Source organism: Cyprinodon tularosa, unplaced genomic scaffold, assembly GCF_016077235.1.
Source record: "Cyprinodon tularosa strain WSP-4 unplaced genomic scaffold, ASM1607723v1 ctg560, whole genome shotgun sequence".
Lineage (NCBI taxonomy): Eukaryota > Metazoa > Chordata > Actinopteri > Cyprinodontiformes > Cyprinodontidae > Cyprinodon > Cyprinodon tularosa.
The window spans coordinates 765,757-787,415 of NW_024039297.1; the positions used below are offsets into that span (position 1 = coordinate 765,757).

The following is a 21,659-nucleotide window of genomic DNA, read 5'->3' on the forward strand; positions in this document are numbered from 1 at the left end:
CTCTTTATTACATCTTCATCCGTTTCCACAGCTGTGATGGTCTTTATGTTTTAGTCAGCTCCCCTCTCACTGAAACACAAAGGTAGGAGGTCAGGTATGGATCCTAAATCAGATGTTCAACAAAGCACGCCATGTTCTCCATCCTCACTTACAATAAACCCTGAAGAATAAAGAACACTCAGAGAAACTGATCTGCAGCCTGAGCTGAGCCATAACCAGCACTAAAGAAAATCTGGATTAATGTCATAACCATGTATGTCTACTTCACATCAAATCCACAGAAAATAAACATTGTTATGTTGCACCTTGCTGCAGCCCTCAGGTTTTGGTAGTTGAGGTTCTAATCTCACCATGCAGCTGTGTCCTGGAGCGAAGGTCACTCCCTTCAGAACTCTGTCCTGAGATCCACTGCTGCTGCCACTGACCGAGCCCTTCCTCATGATGCCTGAACCACAAGAAGACCAGTTTTACAAAGTCAGAAACTGTTAATCTGTATGAGGGGACAAGTGTGCATTTCTACCTGAAGGGGGCAGTGTGTCCAGTTTCTGCAGGCTGTTTCTACGTGGGAGGCCGTACATTCCGGAGTTGGACAAGCGGCGATGGCGATGCTTCAACATGGCAGCCGGAGGGACAATGCCGGGAGGTGGGACTTTACCCTTTAGGCGATAGAGCTCCTCAATCTCTCGCTTCTGACTCACCTGCAGGCTCTGCACCTGACCCAGGTGTCTGTCAAGAGGAAGGAGACAGGGGTTACAGAGGATAGACTCATCGGCACAAACATTGCTGCAGAGTTAAGTGAAACAAGCTGGACAAATCCCTACACAGCAGCATGAATGACAGTAACATTGGATTAGCTAGAATCATCATGTTGCTTCCTGAAGTAGCATAAATATTAGCACAACTTTGGAAGAAATTAATCTGAACCCCTCACTGATCTCTACTGAAGATAGAGTTCAGCCTGTTTTCCAGTGTTTAGTCCTGTTTCTCTCCTATAGGTAACTATGGGCTCAGCTTTTACTGTGACTAACTGGACATTCTCTCTTTCATCCCTTTGACCTGAAAACTGTTTCAGAGTTCATTCAATTAACAGTTTCTTTCTCAGACAGCGCCACCTGTGGATCTAGCTTACTGTTAGCTTTTCTAACATAGAGGGTATTCGTAAATTCTTCTGTCGGCCTCAGCAGATGGCTGCTCACACTGAGCCTTTTTCTGGTTCTGCTGGAGTGTTTTTCTTGTTCAAAGGGAGTTGTTTTCCTCTCCATTGTCACTGTATGCATGCTCGGTGTGCCATCAACAAAAGCTCATCCAAGAGGTGTCATGGTTGAGTGGAGGATTTTTAGGACCCAAATGCAGAGATCAGGATGCAGAGGTTAGTATTAAAAGCCACTGAGGCAAAAATCCAACATTACAAAAAATACAAGGAACCAAAAAACCAGAAAACTTCAAGGGAAAGCTTACGTGGGGAGCCAGAGATTAAGAAATGGCAAAAACAACAAGGAACCAGCACTGAGTGACCGCAGAGGCGGTGTATACAAGGAGAGCCGAACAAAGGATGGACTAATGAGCTGAATCAGAAGCAGTTGTGAGTAAAACTAACTAGAAAGAAGCCAAGAGGAAAGGAAACCATCACAAGGGGGCGACAAAGAATAACTAAAGACTGATTGAATATAATGGAAAAATAAACTAAAGAACAAAACAGAATTACTAATAACTAAAAACTCACAGTCCCAAAAAGGAAAAACCATAACAGGAGGAGCTTGTTCTACAGGTCAGCGACTCGATGCAATCAGCTGATTTCCTTTTAATTTACAGTATGATCTGATTGAACCGTCCCTTTAAATACCTTTAGATGACATGGGTTGTGAATTGGTGCTATCGAATAAAATAAACAGAATTTGAACTGATGCCTCCATTCACCTTTGACGAAGTTCTATTAGCTCCTCCCACATCTCTTCGCCCTCTGATTCATCAGAGCTGTAGGTGGCCGACCGGCTCCGCGATTGGTTAAAGCTGCTTCCTGGCCCCTCCCACAGGCTCACACTCAGCCTGCGACTGCCTGACTTCTTCCCCTCCTGACCAGACAGGCTGTCATGGACACCAGCTGAAGAGAAGGTAACTGTGGGGTTGCTGTTCTCTGATTGGCTGCCCTCTGTATTGCTTCCTGTGTTGCTCTCTGGTTGATTCTTACTGGATGGAAGTTGGGGGGATGTTGTGGTAGCAGCCTTGTCTCGGGGAGATGCCTCCTGATGATGGAGGGGAGGACCTCTCTGAGAAGGTGACACTTGGAAGCGACCAACTGTGAACAGTGGTGTTTTCACTGTGAAAGAAGAGAAGAACCCTTTGACAACCTAATTAAAGTTTGTTGTCTACAGGTTTAGCCTAAGGTTTGAGTGTGAAATAATGATAACCACACAGAACAATGAACCCAAACGCAGCAGCAAATCTACCAAAGAACCGCTGAAGACAAAAGGATCAATGGGTTGCAGTGGTAAAAGTCTGGAGCCTGTTTTGGAACCTTCAGAAAACTTTGTACACAATTCATGAAATGCAGCAATGCTAAGACAGAAGAGTGAACCATATTTAACATTTTTTGGACTGAGTCAGAGAGAAAACATTTGAAAAATCGAACATTAACTGATGATATTCTACAACCAGCTGGACCATTGGGTGGAACGTTGGACATGAGTAATGCTAGGATGGAGCAGGACAGAGGAAAGGAAAAACCTTTGGCAGGAAATGTATATTACAGGTAAGAAAGAAGATTTTTGTCATGAAAGTAAAATGCATTCCTCATATTTGTTCTGTTAATATGAAAACTTTGGAAATTTTCTTTGTTTTAAAAATCAAGCATGTAAATCTTACCTTTAAGGGTAGGGGACATTCTTCCTGATGGAGAAACTGGAGGGGACACCTGAGCGTGAGAAAAAAAATTAAGTTTAACAGTAAAGTACATGAGTGAAGGAGTCCAACACAAAACTCGTCAGGACTCATGAGTCCAAATGAGCTCAAAGGACTGAGTCTCTGTGAACTGAGGAATCAGAAAGGAAGGTGATCCCTGTACATCAGGTAGCTTGTTCCACCACCATCGAACTACCAGTGACGGTATTGGACAGAGCCATTCTGAAGGAGCTTTCAACTTTACGATTAGAAACAACACCTGATACACACTCAGAAGTCCTTTGCAGTCAACATTAGAATAGAAATTATGGAATTCAACTTTATTGCCATTCCACTGTCACAAGTACAGAGCAATGAAATTAGTTCTCTGCATTTAACCCATCCCCTTGGGGTGGGCTGCCATTGTGCGGCACCCGGGGAGCAGTGTAGGGTTAAAGGTCTTGCTCAGGGACCCTTAACCCCATGCTGCTCCCCGGTTGGCAGTGGCAGTCTGCGGGAGTGGGGGATCGAACTCACAACCTCAGGATTCTATGCCCCAACTACTAGGCCACCACTCCCCCCAAGTGTGATTGGATTCAAGGAACCTAAGGCTACTAGAGGAGGTCAAAGACTTGATGATCTAGCATGATCATAATCAGCATGCATGGGATAGGAGGGAAAGAAGCAGAACTAAAATAACTTGAGGAATTAAGAGGTACAGTAACTTTGAACTTACCCCGAAGGATAAACAAAGTGAGATGCTTTTGGATTTAACTCATCATGGACAAAGACCTGACCAGTAGACTGAGGACTGGCCATCTCTGGATGCTGCCCTGTCATTGGCTGATTTGCTATTTGCAGCTGTAAACTATAAAAACAACCCAAGGAGGGTGTCACGGGTTGTAGACGATGGACCCATGGTCTACTAAGGACGATTTAAACAACTGAATTTATGTGACCTTTTAACTAATTAGGTAACCGCAAGACAGCTGATCCCTGACTGTTGAATTGTTATAGCACAGTCATCAACTAGAGAACATATGATTTCATATCACAAGCTTGTTTCCTCAGACGAAATCTTCATATATCCATCAGGGAAGGATGTGACTTACATGCACTGATCAAACAGAATATCTGCTGTTGAAGGACCTCACCATTTTGCGAGGAGTTGATGTATGAGGAGAGGAAGTGGAAGAAGTTGATGAGTCAGAAAACTCTTCTCTGGGATCAGAAGTAGTGGTCAGACTGGGAGAAGATGGTATCCCTGAACCTGTGAACCAGTATGATAACTGTTCAATGTCCAGGTTCAGTCAGGTGTGACTGGAGTCAGTGGTGGCACCAGGTACTCACCATGAGGAGGCGCAGTTAAGTCAACCTTACCAACAGAATTCCTGAGCTGTAAAAAATGGATGAAAGAAGGTCTTTGTACTTCCATAATGCAGAACCTAGTAGTGTGAAAAACTGCTTCACTCTGTCTCACCTGAGCGTTTTTTTGGGTGGTGCTGGGTGATGTTTCCTGCTGGGTTCCCCTAGATGAGCCTGCCTGAAGTGTTGCTGGAGAGTAGGACGGTTGTATGGGAAAGGAATTGGAAAAGGAGGCGTTGCTTTGATGATGAAGACTAGAGCCCAAAGATGGAGATGCAGAAGAATTGGGGGCAGTCTGTGGGTAAGGAAATGGGGGAGATATAGGTGGACTCTGGGGGTATAAGGCCTGGTTGGGGACCCCAGATTGGGGCATGAGGGACTGAGCTACACTCATTGCCACAGAGAGGACATTGGCCAGAGAAAAAATAGGCTGGTCTTGAGAGGGCCACTGGTGAGGAGGAGGCGTTGGTGGAGAGGAGGTGGGGGGGAAGAGGGCAGGGTTACTCTGGACCCGGGGGAGTCGGGGGATGGGGGAAAAAGTAGGGAAGGAAGCAGTGTAAGTTGAATAGGGGTGAGCTGGGAGGTGGTATTGAGCAGCAGGTGTGAGATGAGATCGGGGAGTAGAGTTGGAGTCTCGGGGATAGTTTTGGGGGTACTGTGGGGGCTGATAAAAGGATGCTGGAGGAAGGAACATACAATAAGTTTAGTTTAATAAAATCTGCTGTTCGATACCCATGGGGGAGGAAAGTAAAATATATTTTTTCTTTAACTGTTTTGTTTTCCTATATACAAATACTTATTTATTGTCTGCACTCAAAAATATCCCCCCACACACACACACACATTTTATCTAATTTTTCTAATCCCCCCCATCGTCCCTCCAAGGGGTGGCGCCGGGGAAACCGAGTGTCGTCTATCAACCCCTGCCAGCAGATAGAGGCGGCAGACTGTGGGCTGACTGTTCGCTGCAGCGGACTGCGATTGGCTCAGGTCTGTCTGCTGGTCCCAGTTCAACCAGTTGATTCCCATGTAGATGGTTGAGTCTTTAAGGGGTCATAGAATGCAAAACCAAGTTACCATTGTCATAGATGAATAACGATAGTTCAGTGGGTGAAATAGACGTACAAAGAAGATCAAACCTCATCAACAACTCCTTTCTCTGCAAATCTCACAATTCTAAACTTCCACCATAAAACGGGCGAATCCAAACAAAGCACAGAGTTGACGTAAACTCAGGGATGTTGCCTCATTTGGTTTTTGCCTGTACTTTTGTCACGCCCCGAAATTGACTTCCAACCAGCCCACTGGTTCACTGGCGCAAGGGGGGTGGTTATAAAGTGTCGACTGCTGGGGCGCGGATTGGACTGGACCTCAGCAGAGATCCCTGAGCCGCCCGTCCTCAGCCGAAGGAGGGGGGCTCGGGTCCGGTAAGGCAGGGAGGGGGAGCACGGGGCCGCTGGTGTCCAGGCTACCATCACCGGGTTTGGTCCGGTCACCCCGTCCCCTGCTGGCTCCATGCCCCCATCCGCTGGGGTTTCTGGACCAGCCCCGCAGCTGACGGCTCGGTTCGAATACCCAAAGTTCTTTGACTACGTGCTGCACTGTAGTCGACCGAAATCCCGGACGATTTTGAAATTCAATTCAATTCAGTTTATTTATATAGCGCCAACTTCACAACACATGTCATCTCAAGGCACTTTACAGCTCAACCAGATCATACAGTCAAATTGATACAAAGTTTTCTATCTAAGGAAAACCAGCTGATTGCATCGACTCATTGACTCTTCAGCAATCCCTCACACTAAGCATGCTTGTAGCGACAGTGGAGAGGAAAAACTCCCTTTTAACAGGAAGAAACCTCCAGCAGAACCAGGCTCAATGTGAGCGGCCATCTGCTGAGGCCGGGGTTCAAGGAAGGCCGACTGGGGTTCAAGAAAATTCCCCCCCGGACATTTTTTTAGGTATAAAAAATAGAACATATCTGGGAAAAAGAGGACGTCTGGTCCCCCTACCATATCAACAGTTTTATGTTTCAGTGAGTGAGTGTTTGTTGCTATGACGCGTCTTTCCTCAGCAGCTTCGCTCGTTTCGTTTCATTCTAGGGCTTTTAACCAGGCTGCATTAGGGCTCATATAACAGCTAATATGCCATTTTCAGCCCAACCAATGTTACACACCCTATTGAGAGACCTGAAGGACCAGATACCCTATAGAATCATTCTATCACCCCTTTAAATTAACCATCTCGTACCTGATGGGGTCTGGAAAGACTGTGACCTCAGTGGCCTGACGGGGGGTGTGGCCTCAGTGTCGATGTGGAAATCCACAGCTTTGAGAGGGGAGGGGTCACTATTTTCAATATCTAACAAAGGAAAACAAGAATCAACTGACTTGGACAGATAGATGGTGGAAAAATGAAACACAGAGTCAGAAGCAACAGCTTTACATCATATCAAAGTTTTAAACTATCGGACGGATCTTATGGTTGAACAAACCCACCATGATCAGAGTGGTGTTCCTTACCAGGTAAAGAGGACGTGGACATGGCTCTGGAAAGATCATTTGCTTCTTTTAACTGTGAAGATTTAGAAACAGTTTTAAAGTTAAAGTTAACAGACAAACAAAATAATATATGTAATTATGGAACTCATCATTTTACAGTCTTCTTAAAGACAGGCCCCTTGTTTTACGTTATTTCATCATGTTCTACCCATATGAGTTTGACCTATATGAGTTTTGTGTCATTTGGAGCTGATCTGAAGATTTTCCATTAGGTCATATCCAAGTAACATCTTCCTATGGGCAACGACTTGAAGGCACAGAATATCTTCAGAACAGCTCCAAATAACACAAAACTCATATGGGTGAGTAGGACATGATGTAATAACATAAAATAAAGGGGCCAATGTAGAAAAAAAACGGCGTTCGCCTTTAAGGTATTTAAGATTATGCTTCAGGTAACTGTTAACGTTTCTGTAAATATCGATGTAAAGAGCTGGCCCTTTTTTAGAAAGTTCTTCTGTTCTGGCAGTTTTGTCACAGTTGAAGGTTTCTGAACTTTAATCAAATTTTAACATCAGACACAGAGAACTAGAGTTAATACTAACTGATAATTTAATGGCAGTTTCCTTTAACAATGAGGGGGAAAAGGAAACAACCCAAATTAAAACTACTTATTCTGTGTGGAATAAATAGTCACACCCCAAACCTATTATCTGGTCATTGTGAGATATGACATGTTTCTTTTGTGTCATCAGGAATGTATAGAGTTGCTGGTGCAGATTCTCAGTCATGCAGGTCATAGTTATTCCAAAAAAGTTTAAAAACAATCCACTGGACTTTGTTTCCAAGTTTGAAGACGTTTCTTTTCCCATCCAGGGAGCTTTTTTTTAAGTCAAAATGTCAGAAATAACGTTGAGTTTGCGGTTGTATAGATTGGACCAAAAACAAAACCTTGTTTTTGCTTAGAAATTTTTCCATTTAGAAAACATGAAAATTAAACCGGACAAACTGGTCCGCCCCTTGAGAATGGGCAGTCGTTGGGTTCTTTGTTAGCTTGTAATATGGGATGGCGATGTTTTTGTGTTTAAATGCAAAAACATCGCCATCCCCTATGTTACATTGTCTCTGAAAAACTCAAGAGGATTTTCTTCAAACATAAAATCCCAGTAAATTTCAAGCCAAGCAAGACCCTTAAACAGAGACTAATGCAGTGAGGAATGCTCTGATCTTTATATTGGAGAAACCAAACAACCTCTCCATAGATGCATGGCCCAACACAGAAGAGCGCCCTCCTCTGGACAAGACTCTGCTGCACAGAGGACATTCCTTAGAGGACCAGAATCTTCACATTTTGGACAAATGTGAAGATTTGTGATAGAGTGGCTCCTTCATCGTGGCAACCACCCCAATGCAGGGGAGCAGAGAACCTCCCTGTTCAGCCAGGCCAACAATTCCCTCTAAGGACACCCCTTTCAGAGAAAAACACAGGTATAGGGTATTGCAGGCTTACAAAGAACCCAACAACTGCCCATTCCCAAGGGACGGACCCATTCGACCAGTTTAATTGCATGTTTTCTAAGCCAAAATAAGGCTTTTTTTTCTTGTCCACCCTATAAAACCTGGAACTCAACGCTATTTCTGACATTTTGCATTGAAAAAGCTTCCTGGATGGAAGGAGAAACTTCATAAAACTTGGAAACAAAGTCCAGTGGATTGTTTTTTAACTTTTTGGGATGTACAGATTTAAAAATAACAATGGATGCACTTTTTGCCCATGTGAGGCTTTCAATCTTTCAGATGTTGATCTGGGTTCATTAGTTACCTCCTATTAATGAATCATCCATGAACTTATAGAATAGTTTCAGGAGGCCTTTGTTTCTTATCTGTTCTTTATGTTCTTTAGCTGCTGGCATAATGTTCTGCTTTGTAAGATGTTTTAGCCTACTTCATGTTGCCTGACAGGTCTTCTGTAAGGGATTTCATGTGCCTGGTTGAGACAAGCTTGGGCCACTAACCAAATTACTGATAGTTTATTAAGGGGGCAATTATTCCCCTTTTCACCTCCTTTAGAAAAAAGACAGAATTTGTCATTTGCTTTGATTTCTTTATCGATCTAAAACATTCAGGTGAGATCAAAAAGCTGCAACACATGAGAAATTTCAGCAGGATACAACTTCACAGCACTTTAGGCCATTAGAGGATTAAGGCAAACCTGCGATTCATGCAGGGTGGAGGCATTCAGGTGGGGCTGCCTGTTTGAATCTCCTGGATGCTGCTGATGGATCATTAGCTCCGCCCTCTTGATGATTTCATACATGCGTAGAACAAACCCCTCCCTCTCGGATGGCATGATGAAGTCTCTAAGGAGCTGAATATAAAGAATTGGTTATTCAAGCTGGTCTGATGAAGAGCTGAATGCTGATTAAATGCTTTGCTCTGATTGGCTGTATCCTAACCATCACAGATGAGATGTCCTCTGGATTGTCTCCATCCAGGTCGAACTTAAAGGTCACCATCTTGTTGTTGTGAGTCTGCAGTTGACACTCCACCACCCGGTCCACCTTATCGGACACCTGAAAGCAGCCAACTCTGATCAGCGAACCCGGTTCAGTTCCCAGGACTCTGACGCTGCTGCTTCCACTCACCCCTATGATCCGCAGCCGAGCTCTGGCTCTGCGTCTGAACTGCTTTGTGGCCTCTCTTTTAGCCACTTCCTGTTTGCTCCGATCGGACTGGGCGTCGTTTCCGTCACTCAGACCGGAGGTTATGTCAGAGGAGTAGCTGCAACAGAAAACACACATAATTAAATTGCTTTAAACAAAGAGGGTTTGGAGTCATTAAATGTTGATAGCAAGTGTGTTTTACCTGTCAACAGGGGAAGAGAACCCCCATGGAGAATCAATAGGAGGGGTCCCAGCACTTTGGGACACAGCAATGCTCTGTAGGTGAGAGATTCAATGGCAAGACTCACTAAACACCACTAGGGGGCAGAAGAAACGATTTTGGTTTTTGTTCTTATTCAGGAACTCAGGCTTTGTGTATTTTCCTGTACTAAATGTGGCTCATGCTGGTTGAATCATTCTTTCATAAATCATAGATCACTTAAAATTCAGCTCTTGATGGCACTATATAATTTTTACACATTGTAAACACATTTCAAGGCCTTATACACACTTAGCAACACAGAGAGAATACAGTGCACAGGGCGTTTGAACCCTAGCACACAGAAACAATGGAAAGCAGAGGTCACATAACAATCTAAGTTGGTGATCTGCACGTTGGATAATTTGTGAGCCAAGAGAACTTGACAAAAACAACTTTTTCCTGTTTAGGTATCAGAGTCAAAACAGACACACATGTACACCATGTTTCAGGAAGGTATAAATGGGGCTGGAGAGGAGGGCCAGATTCGGGGGAAACGCGTTGACATTGTCTGTGATGAAGTAGTGCTGGACTTGTGAAGTTTTTTAGACTGCTGTTGGAATTGGACTTGTCAATAAATGGCCCCCCCCCAATCCGGAGGACAAAATTAGTGTTCAGTGTTTTTGTTTCTGTCTGAAGAGAATTCTACCATTTTGAGCTTCCACAATTGGTGCATTGGCCGGATTGAACTGAATCAGGACCTTCAGGGAGAAAACAGTTTCTAGCCAGCAGGAGCAGGCTGCAGGGCACCCCAATTGAAATACCATTTAGAGCTTCCACACTCTCTAATCTATTGGTAAATAACATGTTGTAGCTGGACTTAAGCAAAGAAATACATTTAGTTTGTTTGTTTTGTTTTTTTAACTACTCAACTACAAGTTCCTTTTGACATAAACCCCATTATGGACTGTTTATCCCTTCTGCTTTATTACCAGCCCCTCCCTGCTGACCTTTGGGAAGCGCAGCACAGGGAATGGCGGGGGTTTGGAAGCTGAACGGTTTACAGGAGGAGGAGTCTGTGGAACAAGGGCGGGGTTTTGAGGAGGAGGCGAGGCGTCGGCAGGTCCTGTGGAGAGGTTGAAGGAGTTTCCTGTCTCACCATCAGCTGTCGTAAGAAAAAACAGTTAATTAGTTCGAAGTGACAGCAGTAATATAATGTTATGTTATGCTGTGTTCACACCAAAGGCGTTATGGGCGTCAAATACATTCAAACACAGAAATTTGGATGCCGGATCAAACTGCGGTCAATTTGCTTTCACACTTCGACATTCTGGATGCTCGGCACTCTGGTTGTTTATCTGCTCCGTTTTGTAGCTTAAAGCTAGAGAGCAGCTTGGCTTTATTTACTTTATTAGTTGGAAAAATTGTTCTAACACGTTCTAAAAGCAAGACAGTCCATCTCCAAACCAAATGTTTTATCACTCTGTTCCCAATCTGCACCGGAAATGGGATCCTGCGCTACTTCTGGGAGCTAACTTTTTCAGCAACACATTGCAACATAAATCTAGTCTTTTTGAGTTTTATGTTTTCCTTTTGCATTAACATTATGGTATATAGTGCATAATCTAAAGAAATTAAAAAATAAAATGAAGATTAAACATTGTTTAATCATAGTTTGCCAGATTGCTCTGAGAATATCCCATGACGACGTCAGACAAGCTGTTTAACAAAGAAAATATAAAAAGCATCAAAAATGTCCCAGACAAGTCATAAAACATGTATATTAGCAATTTTAATGAGTTAAGGATAGAAATAAGTCATTTAGTAGTATAATTATATTATTTATGGAAAACCGGATGCAATCTGTTTGCGCATGCACATGACTGATCGTGATTCGAGGACAGATTGCGTAGTGACAGGCGGTGCTGGAAATCCCCGCTGAAAGCTCTCTGCTGCAGCCAGCCAGTGGGGGATTTCCTGCTACCATTTGTATGGGTTTGAAGTGATTAAAAAGAGTTTTTAAAGTTTGTGATCAAAAGTTGCAAGTATACGGAGCCCCTAAAGGGACACGGAGGGAAAAAATAAACTTTTACAAGATCCCGCAAAAAGTTCTTTTTTTCCCCTCCATGTCAAGTACCAGAATATACAATCGAATATTTTTCATCGGGAGGTTTTAACATTTCGAGTTATTTTGGATATTTATAAACGGTTTCTACATAGTTCATAAAAAATGTTTTAGTGCAGCATTCTTCCGGCTTTATTTTTACCTTTGGAGTTTACCTCTGTGATATTTATTTAGTTTGCATATGCAGAATCTCTGCAGAAGTGATAACATCTTATAGGTCATTGCTGTCTCCCCCAAAAAACTCCTAGATCAACTTTTCTTATTGGTTGACGCTCAGGCGTCCAGCGGCAAAAGTTCAATTTATTGAACTCTAGCATCGACCGCTCGGATGCTCGGATGCCTGAACGCTGGGACACCAGAACGCTCTAAATGCACCGCTACCGAAGCCGCAATGCGCTGCTGGTCCCATAGATGCTGTCCCATATAGACTTTGCATGTAAACCAGACGCCCAGAATGGGTTTGGTGTGAAAGCAGCATTAGACGATGTAATATAGTGTACTGACAGGCAGCTGAGGAGAAAGATGCTTGTTTGGTTGTCTTGTCTTCCTCCTCATCTCCTTCTCCTGCTTTGCTGGAAATGATGCTGATTCCAGAATCTGCAGGGCTGCTACTCGCCACCGACGTCCCCGCGGGCGTTGGTGCCCTGAGCGGGACTTGGACATCAGCAGAAACTTCATTCTGAGTTTATTGGGGAAGCAAAACAAATGCTAACATTTTTAAAAGTCATATAAAAAGATGAAGGAATTATTACTTATTCATGAATAAAATCTTGAAACAATGATCGTATGGAGAATCTGTTTCCATAGCAACAGCTTTAACCTGATTACTGATCCTTCCAGCAGCAGATGCAGGTTTTTGATGGGAAACCTCGGATTGTTCGGGCGCTGCTTCAGTTGCCTTCTTATCAACAGCTGCCTTAAGGTTGTTCATGGCTTCCTCCAGGAGGCGGCGCTTTTTGTCCCGCTCTCGTTTTATGGCAGTCACTCGGTTTCTGATCGCCTTGGCAATCACCTTGTAATCTGCCTTGCACACGAATCCTAGGATCACCTGCAGACAAAGAATGACAGGTGAGACCAGCCAGGTGATAAATCCTTTGTCGTGTGAGCAGCGTGGGGTCGAGGCTACCATCTCCTGAGCCACCTCCTCAGGGACGTCCTTGTACAGCTCAAACAGGAACTCGATGGCGTTGTTGTCTTTGTATTTGCCTCGAAGTTTCTTTTTGTCGTCCACCCTGAGCCAGAGTTTCAGCGCCGCCTTTGTACCATCATCTTCCTCGCCCAGCTCCACGTAGACTCCTGTCTTTTCCTGGAAGAAGCGGTGCTCCAGCAGGTCATGAACCGTAAACCTACAGAGCGGGACATCAACAAACGGCTGAGTTCACTCTGACACATGGAGAAGACACACTGAGGTAACCAAACAGGAGAAAAAGATTAAGTTATTGTCATAATGGCGTTTTCAGTAACAACAAAGACATGTTGGTGTGTGAGGTGAAGTGTCAGAAAAATGTCTTTGGTAGCCATGATTATAAAACTAAGTGTTATTAGTGACACCTTCAAAGTCTGATGTTGACTGATAATATTAACGAGGACATCCAGGCAGCAAGGAGCTGCTTCCTAACTGATATCTGGGCTTTATGGATACATTTATTTGTGTTTCTGTAGGACCCTGCAACCCTTTGGATTAAAGGAATAGTACACCCAAAACATGATTAGCCTTCATTTTCTACTCACCCCCATGCTGAACAACACTCTGGAGTACTTTTTTGATATCTCAAATGCATCTGGAGATCTGGGAGGCTTCTTGCTGTCTGCTGACATTCAAATAATGGAGGTCTATGGTGTCCGAGGCAGAAAGGTCCATAAAAGTCCACAAAAAACGTGTCAATATTCCTCCATACTGCTCGTCCAATGTATTCCAAGTGTCCTGAGTGGGTAGCATCCAGAATTTACTCGAAACGAAGTCATTTAGAATGTTTTTAGAGCATAAACAGTAGTGTATAGGATTTCCTGAAAGCGCGCACATGCGCGCTCACGACGCTACGGAAGCCGGCAGACCAAGACAGATGAAAGTGCGCATTCAGGGTCTGCTCTGCCAATAATGCAAGCGTAGAAGAAGAAATGTGCTGTTTACATGTGCAAAGAAAGAAACAACGAAAGAAAAATGTCTGAGGACTTCAGTGTTGAGGAAGAGCATGAGTTCTTTGCCGAGCTGAATGCGCTGGTTTGGTCTGCCGGCTTCCGTAGCGTTGTGAACGCGCATGTGCGCGCTTTCAGGAAATCCTATACACTACTGTTTATGCTCTAAAAACATTTTAAATGACTTTGTTTCGAGTAAATTCTGGATGCTACCCACTCAGGACACTTGGAATACATTGGACGAGCAGTATGGAGGAATATTGACACGTTTTTTGTGGACTTTTATGGACCTTTCTGCCTCGGGCACCATAGACCTCCATTATTTGAATGTCAGCAGACAGCAAGAAGCCTCCCAGATCTCCAGATGCATTTGAGATATCAAAAAAGTACTCCAGAGTGTTGTTCAGCATGGGGGTGAGTAGAAAATGAAGGCTAATCATGTTTTGGGTGTACTATTCCTTTAATGGCTGAGACCTCTTCCTGTTTAATGAACAGCGATGGGCAGAGAGTGTATGATAGCTGATAACCGCTGAGCATTATGGGTCAGGAAACATTGAGAATCCCAGACATTGCATTAGATTCCAAAGTCTCTGGAAAACTTAAATACTCCATTATGAACAGCTGGTTCAGTGGTTGTGAAATGTTTACAGCAATTAATGTGAATTCCTCAGTCTTCGTTACATTTATTGATCTGATGATCACTGGAGAGAGGAAACATTTAAATACAGGCTAACTTTATTTGTGCCAGGACCTGTTAGTGCCCTCATAGATCACTGTAGTGTTCTATAATTGATGTTTCATATGAACTGAAAGTACTCCAGTAGGGTGAGATTTCAGTTTCTGTACGGCCTGTTCAAGGGGAGGGGGGGTGCGGTGTCCGAGGCCTCACTGTCATTAAAGGGCATCTGGACCATATTGTATAAAAGGTAGGGCAGTTATATCATGCAGCCTTCAATTGACAGCAGTTTTTACTTAATCAATTCAGTGTCTCTTCCTTTAAAACAGCGGTCTTCAACGTTTTCCAGGCCAAGGACCCCCAAACTGATGGCGAGATGGAGTGGGGACCCCCTAATTATATATATTCTGTAAAAAAAAATGTTATATCAAACTGGTCCTTTAGTCACTCTATTACAGATGTAATAGAGTGACTAAAGTAATCCCTCCCTGGGATTATTAAAGTATTTCTGCTTCCTGGTTGATGGGACAGGTGTTGTGAATGAAACGGTGTCCAGCTTGAAAGAGCTCCTGTGCGTCGCTGAATGTGAGCATTGATGCCTGAAAGACGTCTTCTGCCTCCATTTATCTGTTTACTACAGTGTGTTGAATTCATGTTAATGTGGATTTAAAGACATTTCAATTAGTGGGAAAATTTGCAGGGGGGAATATAAAAAAAGTCTAATCAACCAAAACTTTCGCGACCCCCATGCAGTACCTCTGTGGACCCTGTTGAATACCTCCGCTTTAAAAGGTTCAAAGCAACATTATTAAAAGATTTCTGAACTATTGCACTGACCAGAGTACTTTGCAAGTACAGAGGTTCATCATCAATCAGTTCATGTTTTGACTCCAATCAGCTTGCATGTAAAAGCATCTACTGCAGATGCTACAGCCAGGAATCATAAACAGCAGCCAAGTAGTTATGCTAGGTTAGGATTTTATTTTTCTTCAGTTTTGAACTGTATGCGGAAGCAAACCTTGTTTAAAATAGAAGCATCATCATTGCAAACAGGAGTTTTTAGCAGATCGACTATTAAGATATAATTTTAAATACAGGAGCTCCCAAGGGAATGAGATGCACCTGCTGAATTCCTGCTGTGACCTGTTTGCAGATGACATGGTGCTGGTTAGGCAGTGAAACGTCTCTATGGACACTCTGATGATTCTAACCTCATTAATGAGTTCCATTAATGGTGTAATCCTGATGATGTGGTTAATGATTTCTAACCTCTGAGACTTTTTTTAGCTGATACAGATCCAATTTTTTTATATACAGCTTCCATATTTATTTAGGAAATTGTTCACATAAATATTGAAATACTGAAAGTGTTTAAACTTCTTTCATCTGCAGCCTTCATGGTTTGGATAATTGGAGTGAAAGACAAAAGCAACCCATCATCATCATTATTATGGGGGACAAGGTGGAGTCAAGGTCGCGTGAAGATTTGTATAAATGTCAACAAAGTAAGAGTGACCCACGTTATTCAGAGCAGGAAGTGCAATCAAGAGCATTTTTAAGAAATAATTTATCCAAAATGCAATTATGTTGTTAATTTCTCTTAAAGTTGTGCCCATTGTTTTGTTTCTGACCTTTTCTCTGCTTTTGGTTTCTTAATTTTAAGTTTTAGTTTGTCTTTATCATGTCCTATTTTGTTTTTAATCACCACTTGAAGAGCTGAGGTCAATAAATATAATGATTTGCTTTTAATATTAACTTAAAGCTCTATATTCATATGGAACCTATACAAATAGTTAAAAAGCTAAATGCTTCCAAAACTAAAGCGATATGCTGATGACTCCCATGTTAATATTAGTGTTTCCAGAAAACCCATATTTTAATCCTTATTTATCTTGATATACTGTATATATATATATTGTTTATTCTTAATGCACCTTTTTACCTTTGCACCTTCTTTAATTAACATGCCAATATGTAACCAGTGAATTTCTCCGCGGTGAGATCAATAAAGCTCATTTAATCATCTAATCGTAATAAAGGTATTGTGGAGGATATTTTAAAGACCCGCCCACCTCTCCACTCCAAAAAAAATTGCATGCCGGAGCCCATTTCCCCTCTGTTTGGACAGATATTCACTGCTTTTTGCTTCGTTGGTCACATAACTCCTCCTGCTCTGCTGGTGGGCAACAGTGGGCCGGTGTGAGAGCGACATAGTGCTTTGCGAGGAGAGCATTCTGGGATATATTCTCATTCGCTTCAGACACTTTTTCTCTTACAACCTTTGGCCATTTTCAAGGAAGCGCAGTGAGAAAGGCGAGCTTCAATGACTGTCTGAAACCGTAGCTCACCACAGATATCGAAAAAGATGGCTAACGGGGCGAGCACGTAGGACGGCCTTACGTAAACATATAACCTGAAAGATTGACAATCAGGAGGACCACTTATTGAGATGATCCACCCGGAAATAAAAGATAAAAGATAGATTTTAACACATTGTTTTTGGAGTCAAACAATTGATCCCTCCGTGTAGAAAAACTTGCATGTTGACACCATGGTCAGAACATTTTTTTTCATTTACCGTATTTTCGCAACTATAAGGCGCATATAAACGTCTTTTTTTTTCACTCAAAATCTGCAGCGCTTCTTATAGTGCAGTGGGCCCTATGTGTGTTGTTACTGCGGACGTTGTTGAGACTGCCATGAGAACGTTAAAGGGGGAAGTGTGGGCGTGGATTGTTTATAAAAGAACAGGTATGTGTTCGCTGTTAATCTGTGACTCCATGCGTGCCCATCTCACAGCCGATGTGAAAAACATGGTGAAACAAATGAACGCTGTGCTCGCTGTTATCCCGGGAGGAACTTCAACCGCTCGACATCGGTGTGAACCGGCCGTTCAAAGTAAGGCTGCGAGCGGCGTGGGAGCGATGGATGACAGACAGGCAAGTTATGCCACCGTTTGCGGATGGATTGTTGATGCTTGGACTAACGTGTCTGCTGGCTCTGTTGTTCAAGCTTTGGCAAAAGCCGGCATCATTTCCAAGGAGCCGCCCGGCACGGAAAGTGACTCTGACAGCGAAGAAGGGGAAATTGGCATGTCTGATTTAGCGCAGCTGTTTAATTTAGAAACAGAGGATGATGACTTTGATGGGTTCGATTAATACTTTGTAATAAATACATGAATAAAGCACAATCATACTCAGTTTTGCTCCCGCTCTATTTTTAAATACGCAGTAGAGGTATTTAAGCGTAGTAGAGGACATGTACCGGTATATAAAACCCGCGCCCTATAGTCCGGTGCGCCTTATGTGTGTGTTAAATACAGTAATGGAACACATAACTGCCACTGCGCCTTTTAGTACGGTGCGCCTTATGGTCGGGAAAATACGGTAAATCTATAAATGAAAATACAGAAATACAAAGTTCCTTTGCTGTAAATGAGGATCCAGTGTTTCCCTGCTGTAGTGGCAGTCGTGGGTGAGCGGTTAGGGTGTCAGACTTGGTTCCCAAAGGTTACCGGTTCGACTCCCGACCCGCCAGGTTGGTGGGGGGAGTAATTAACCAGCCCATCCTCCTCCATGACTGAGGTACCCTGAGCATGGTACCATCCTGCCACACTGCTCCCTTGGGGCGCCATTGAGGGCTGCCCCCTTGCACGGGTGAGGCATAAATGCAATTTCATGGTGTGCAGTGTTCACTTGTGTGTGCTGTGTCACAATGACAATGGGAGTTGGAGGAGTTTCCCAAAGGGCTTTTCATGAGAATCATGAACGAAGCACAGATTCAGTGTTTTCTGCTGAATTCAGCACTGTAAACTAACCAGCCACTGTGTTTCCTCCACTGACCTCTTGCTGCTGTCGGTTCGAATGCAGCCCTCGATCATCTCTTTCAGCTCTGGGACTTGTACTTTGAAAAAATTATCCGGTTTGATTCCCTGAAGGAAAAGCAAATGGTCAAATACGGGAACCGAGCAGGACGTAAGATGGTGCGAGGTTGGCGGCGCCTTACATTGGTGACTTTGCGGTAGATCTGAGCCGCATTCTTACATTCAGAATACGGATATTCTGACGTGGCCATCTCCAGCATGCACATTCCAAAGGCGTAAATGTCCACTGCTTCATCGTACTTCTCCTCGTACATCTCTGGAGCCATGAACTCAGGAGTTCCTGAATGCATCATGAAACAGTGTGAGACACGCAAAAGGAACAAAACCACCTCTTATAGGTCAGCTGCGACTCACCAATGACACTCTTGGCAAACGAGGCCTTCTTGAGTGTCGCCAGCCCAAGGTCTCCGATCTTAACCGAGGCGGTGGGTCCATTGATAAAGATGTTGTCACACTTAAGGTCTCGGTGCAGGATTGGTGGAGAGCGTGAGTGCAGGAAGTGAAGACCTTTTAGGATCTGTAAGCTCCATCTCTGCAGCAGCTTCAGCTTCATCGGCCGGAACCTTCGAACGTACCTGGATGGTTAGAAAGAAACGAGACGAAATGGTTTAAGTTGGAGTGAAATTCATTAAGGAGTCATTCAAACTGAGAAAAGCAAATCAAATCAGAGAATATCTAGACGGGCCTCACGTTTTCAGAGTTCCAGACGTCATGAGCTCCGTCACCAGGATGATGCATTTGGTGGACTTCCAAGAGTCAAAGAACCTGACAATGTTGGGATGCTGCAGAACTTTTAGCATTTCCACCTCCTCACTGAAGCGCTGACGCTCGGATCTGGTCAGACGGTGAGTCTGTTGAAGAAGAACACATAAAAACATTCAGCCGTTAAAGGAAAATTCCGGTTTTTAACACTTTTAGCCCATTTTCTGTAGTGTCCAGGATGAAATCGAATGATCGACACCAAAATTTTGACAATTGGTCCTGTCTCTGCTATTTGGCTCATGCAGAATCCCCCCCTGGCTGCTTCAGAATGGCTTCCATAGTGCATGTCCGATAATGTCCTTAAAACAACCTTAAACGTTCTTTTTTTAAAATATGCTACTCACCGGGTCGTCAGCGCTGTTCAATGACGTTCCAAAAAAAGTTTCGTAAAGAAAAAACGTTCCTGTAGTGTTTTATTTAGCATTTTGTAAATCCCATTGAGTTCTGTTGGAATAGTTAATATTCCCCTGCCACCGGAAACGGAAATGGGGCCTGTTTACACTTAGTTGTAGTCTTTTCGCTTCACTCTGTGTACTCCGACGTCGAGGTGCTAACGTCTCTGTTAAACACTTTAAAAAACTCTGAAAATGGAATACGAAAGGTGGATTCTTGAGGAGGACATATTGGACTTTGAGTTTGACGGTAGAGGATACCGTCGCCAACTAGTGGTCTGGAGTGTGCAACGCTTCAGATTCGAACGGGAAGCGGAAGTTTATAAGCGGTTGTGATGTATCGGAAAAAATAGTTCTGGGATTTACAAAATGCTAAATAAAACAAGACAGGAAGGGTTTTTCTTCACGAAACTTTTTTTGGAACGTCATTGAACAGCGCTGACGACCCGGTGAGTAGCATATTTTAAAAAAAGAACGTTTAAGGTTGTTTTAAGGATATTATCGGACATGCACTATGGAAGCCATTATGAAGCAGCCAGGGGGGGATTCTGCATGAGCCAAATAGCAGAGACAGGACCAATTGTCAAAATTTTGGTGTCGATCATTCGATTTCATCCTGGACACTACAGAAAATGGGCTAAAAGTGTTAAAAACCGGAATTTTCCTTTAACCTTGTGAGGGAAAAGCTCCACCATGAAGGACTCTGAAGCTTTCACCCTCACTGATCTGCTGCTAATGAACCGCTGACATGAAAACATCTCACTCTGCTGCAAGACTTGGTTTTTATGTTTGTTTATTTATGACCCTTTATGCCACTGAATTACAGAACAGCCACCAATAAGAATATAGCCTTAAGATAAAAATACAAATAAAATTAGATAAATTATTTCACTTTAATTTAGTTCTTTCTTTAAGTAAGGAAAATTTCAAACAGTTTATAGTATTTGTTTAAAAGGCTAATAAAATTAACTAATAATATGAAATCACCAGAATAAAATCTTTATCTCATCTGGACCTAAAGTCTGTTATTTGCTCTTTTTAATTTGTAACTCTGCTGCTTTCCAAACAAATTTAAACTATTTTCCTGGTCTTGCCTTTTTTGGAGTAGAGGTTTAGTTTTAGGTTTTAAAGGTTTAAAGGTTTTAAAGTTTGGTTCAGATCAGCAGAAGGCAATGTAAGGTCCTCAGTAGGTCTGTATAACCCTGTGTGAGTGAGGTCTATGCGTGTTATCACCAGCATGCAGCAGCGTGTTTTCACTCAGATACTGTGTATGCTTCAACAAACTGCTGACTCACACTTCATCACCCATATGTGCATCTATCTGCAGCCGGCTGATGTTACCGTGACACAAGTAGGTGAAGGACAGAAAACCCTCCTGTTGCAGACATGGTGTTAAGCCACAGTCAGCAGTTTAAGTTGAAGGGAAATACCTCAGTGTGTTTTACAGGAGCTAAGCTGATGCCTGATGTCCTCATGGTTTGGTACCCAGGGGTCAGAATGACAGGCTTCACATTCCCACTGTATACAGAGTAGCTCAAAGGGAGAACGTAGATGGGCAGACCTGAAACAGGCATCCTGGAGGATTCTGTAACACATCGGTCCCCACCCTTTTTTGCACCACGGACCGCTATATATGTCACATAATATTTTCACGGACCGGCGGGGTGGGGGAAATACGGTCAAGTAAAAATGATACGACTGCATAAAACCACATACAAACAGCATAAAAATAAAACAACAAGCCGGTCCCATCTAGGCGTAATCGGAGAAAATGACATACGAAGTGTGCTCCTGATGTCCAGTCTGCTCTGTAGCTTTGTTTTGGTTGCTGTAACAGCAGAAAATCCCGCTTCACAAAGATAGGATGTTAGAGATAGGATGAGTCTTGACCTGAATTAACCTGTGTCAAGAGGCACATATACACCGACTGATGTAATTGGGAGAGAATACCGCAATTTTTTATATTTTTCAAAATAAAACATCACTCAGACTACTTTTTTCTGTGCGGCCCGGTACCAAATGATCCACGGACTGGTACCGGTCCGCGGCCCGGTGGTTGGGGACCGCTGCTGAAACACAT

The 21,659-nt window shown here is 43.2% G+C and overlaps 2 protein-coding genes across 3 annotated transcripts in view; one reads left to right on the top strand and one right to left on the bottom strand.

Annotated features, from left to right (window-relative positions):
- The window catches only part of LOC119796857 (serine/threonine-protein kinase WNK4-like), a 24,183-nt gene continuing 2,524 nt past the window's right edge, over positions 1-21,659 (bottom strand). The window contains exons 3-24 of the mRNA XM_038305609.1: positions 19,116-19,276; positions 18,780-19,000; positions 18,548-18,705; positions 18,385-18,473; positions 12,857-13,076; positions 12,551-12,778; positions 12,235-12,409; positions 10,616-10,770; positions 9,609-9,682; positions 9,389-9,524; positions 9,200-9,316; positions 8,956-9,111; positions 6,765-6,816; positions 6,493-6,603; positions 4,358-4,920; positions 4,228-4,273; positions 4,032-4,147; positions 2,863-2,911; positions 1,918-2,317; positions 521-726; positions 351-445; positions 1-69 (exon numbers count right to left, since the gene is read on the bottom strand). Coding sequence (XP_038161537.1) covers positions 67-69; positions 351-445; positions 521-726; positions 1,918-2,317; positions 2,863-2,911; positions 4,032-4,147; positions 4,228-4,273; positions 4,358-4,920; positions 6,493-6,603; positions 6,765-6,816; positions 8,956-9,111; positions 9,200-9,316; positions 9,389-9,524; positions 9,609-9,682; positions 10,616-10,770; positions 12,235-12,409; positions 12,551-12,778; positions 12,857-13,076; positions 18,385-18,473; positions 18,548-18,705; positions 18,780-19,000; positions 19,116-19,276 — 3,531 coding nt within the window. The 3' untranslated portion in view covers positions 1-66. The remainder of the gene's footprint in view (positions 70-350; positions 446-520; positions 727-1,917; positions 2,318-2,862; positions 2,912-4,031; positions 4,148-4,227; positions 4,274-4,357; positions 4,921-6,492; positions 6,604-6,764; positions 6,817-8,955; positions 9,112-9,199; positions 9,317-9,388; positions 9,525-9,608; positions 9,683-10,615; positions 10,771-12,234; positions 12,410-12,550; positions 12,779-12,856; positions 13,077-18,384; positions 18,474-18,547; positions 18,706-18,779; positions 19,001-19,115; positions 19,277-21,659) is intronic.
- Positions 12,788-21,659, top strand: part of LOC119796856 (leucine-rich repeat-containing protein 3B-like) — a 15,417-nt gene continuing 6,545 nt past the window's right edge. For both annotated transcript variants that reach the window (XM_038305607.1, XM_038305608.1), the window contains exon 1: positions 12,788-13,139. The gene's annotated coding sequence lies outside the window, so the exon portion shown is untranslated. The remainder of the gene's footprint in view (positions 13,140-21,659) is intronic.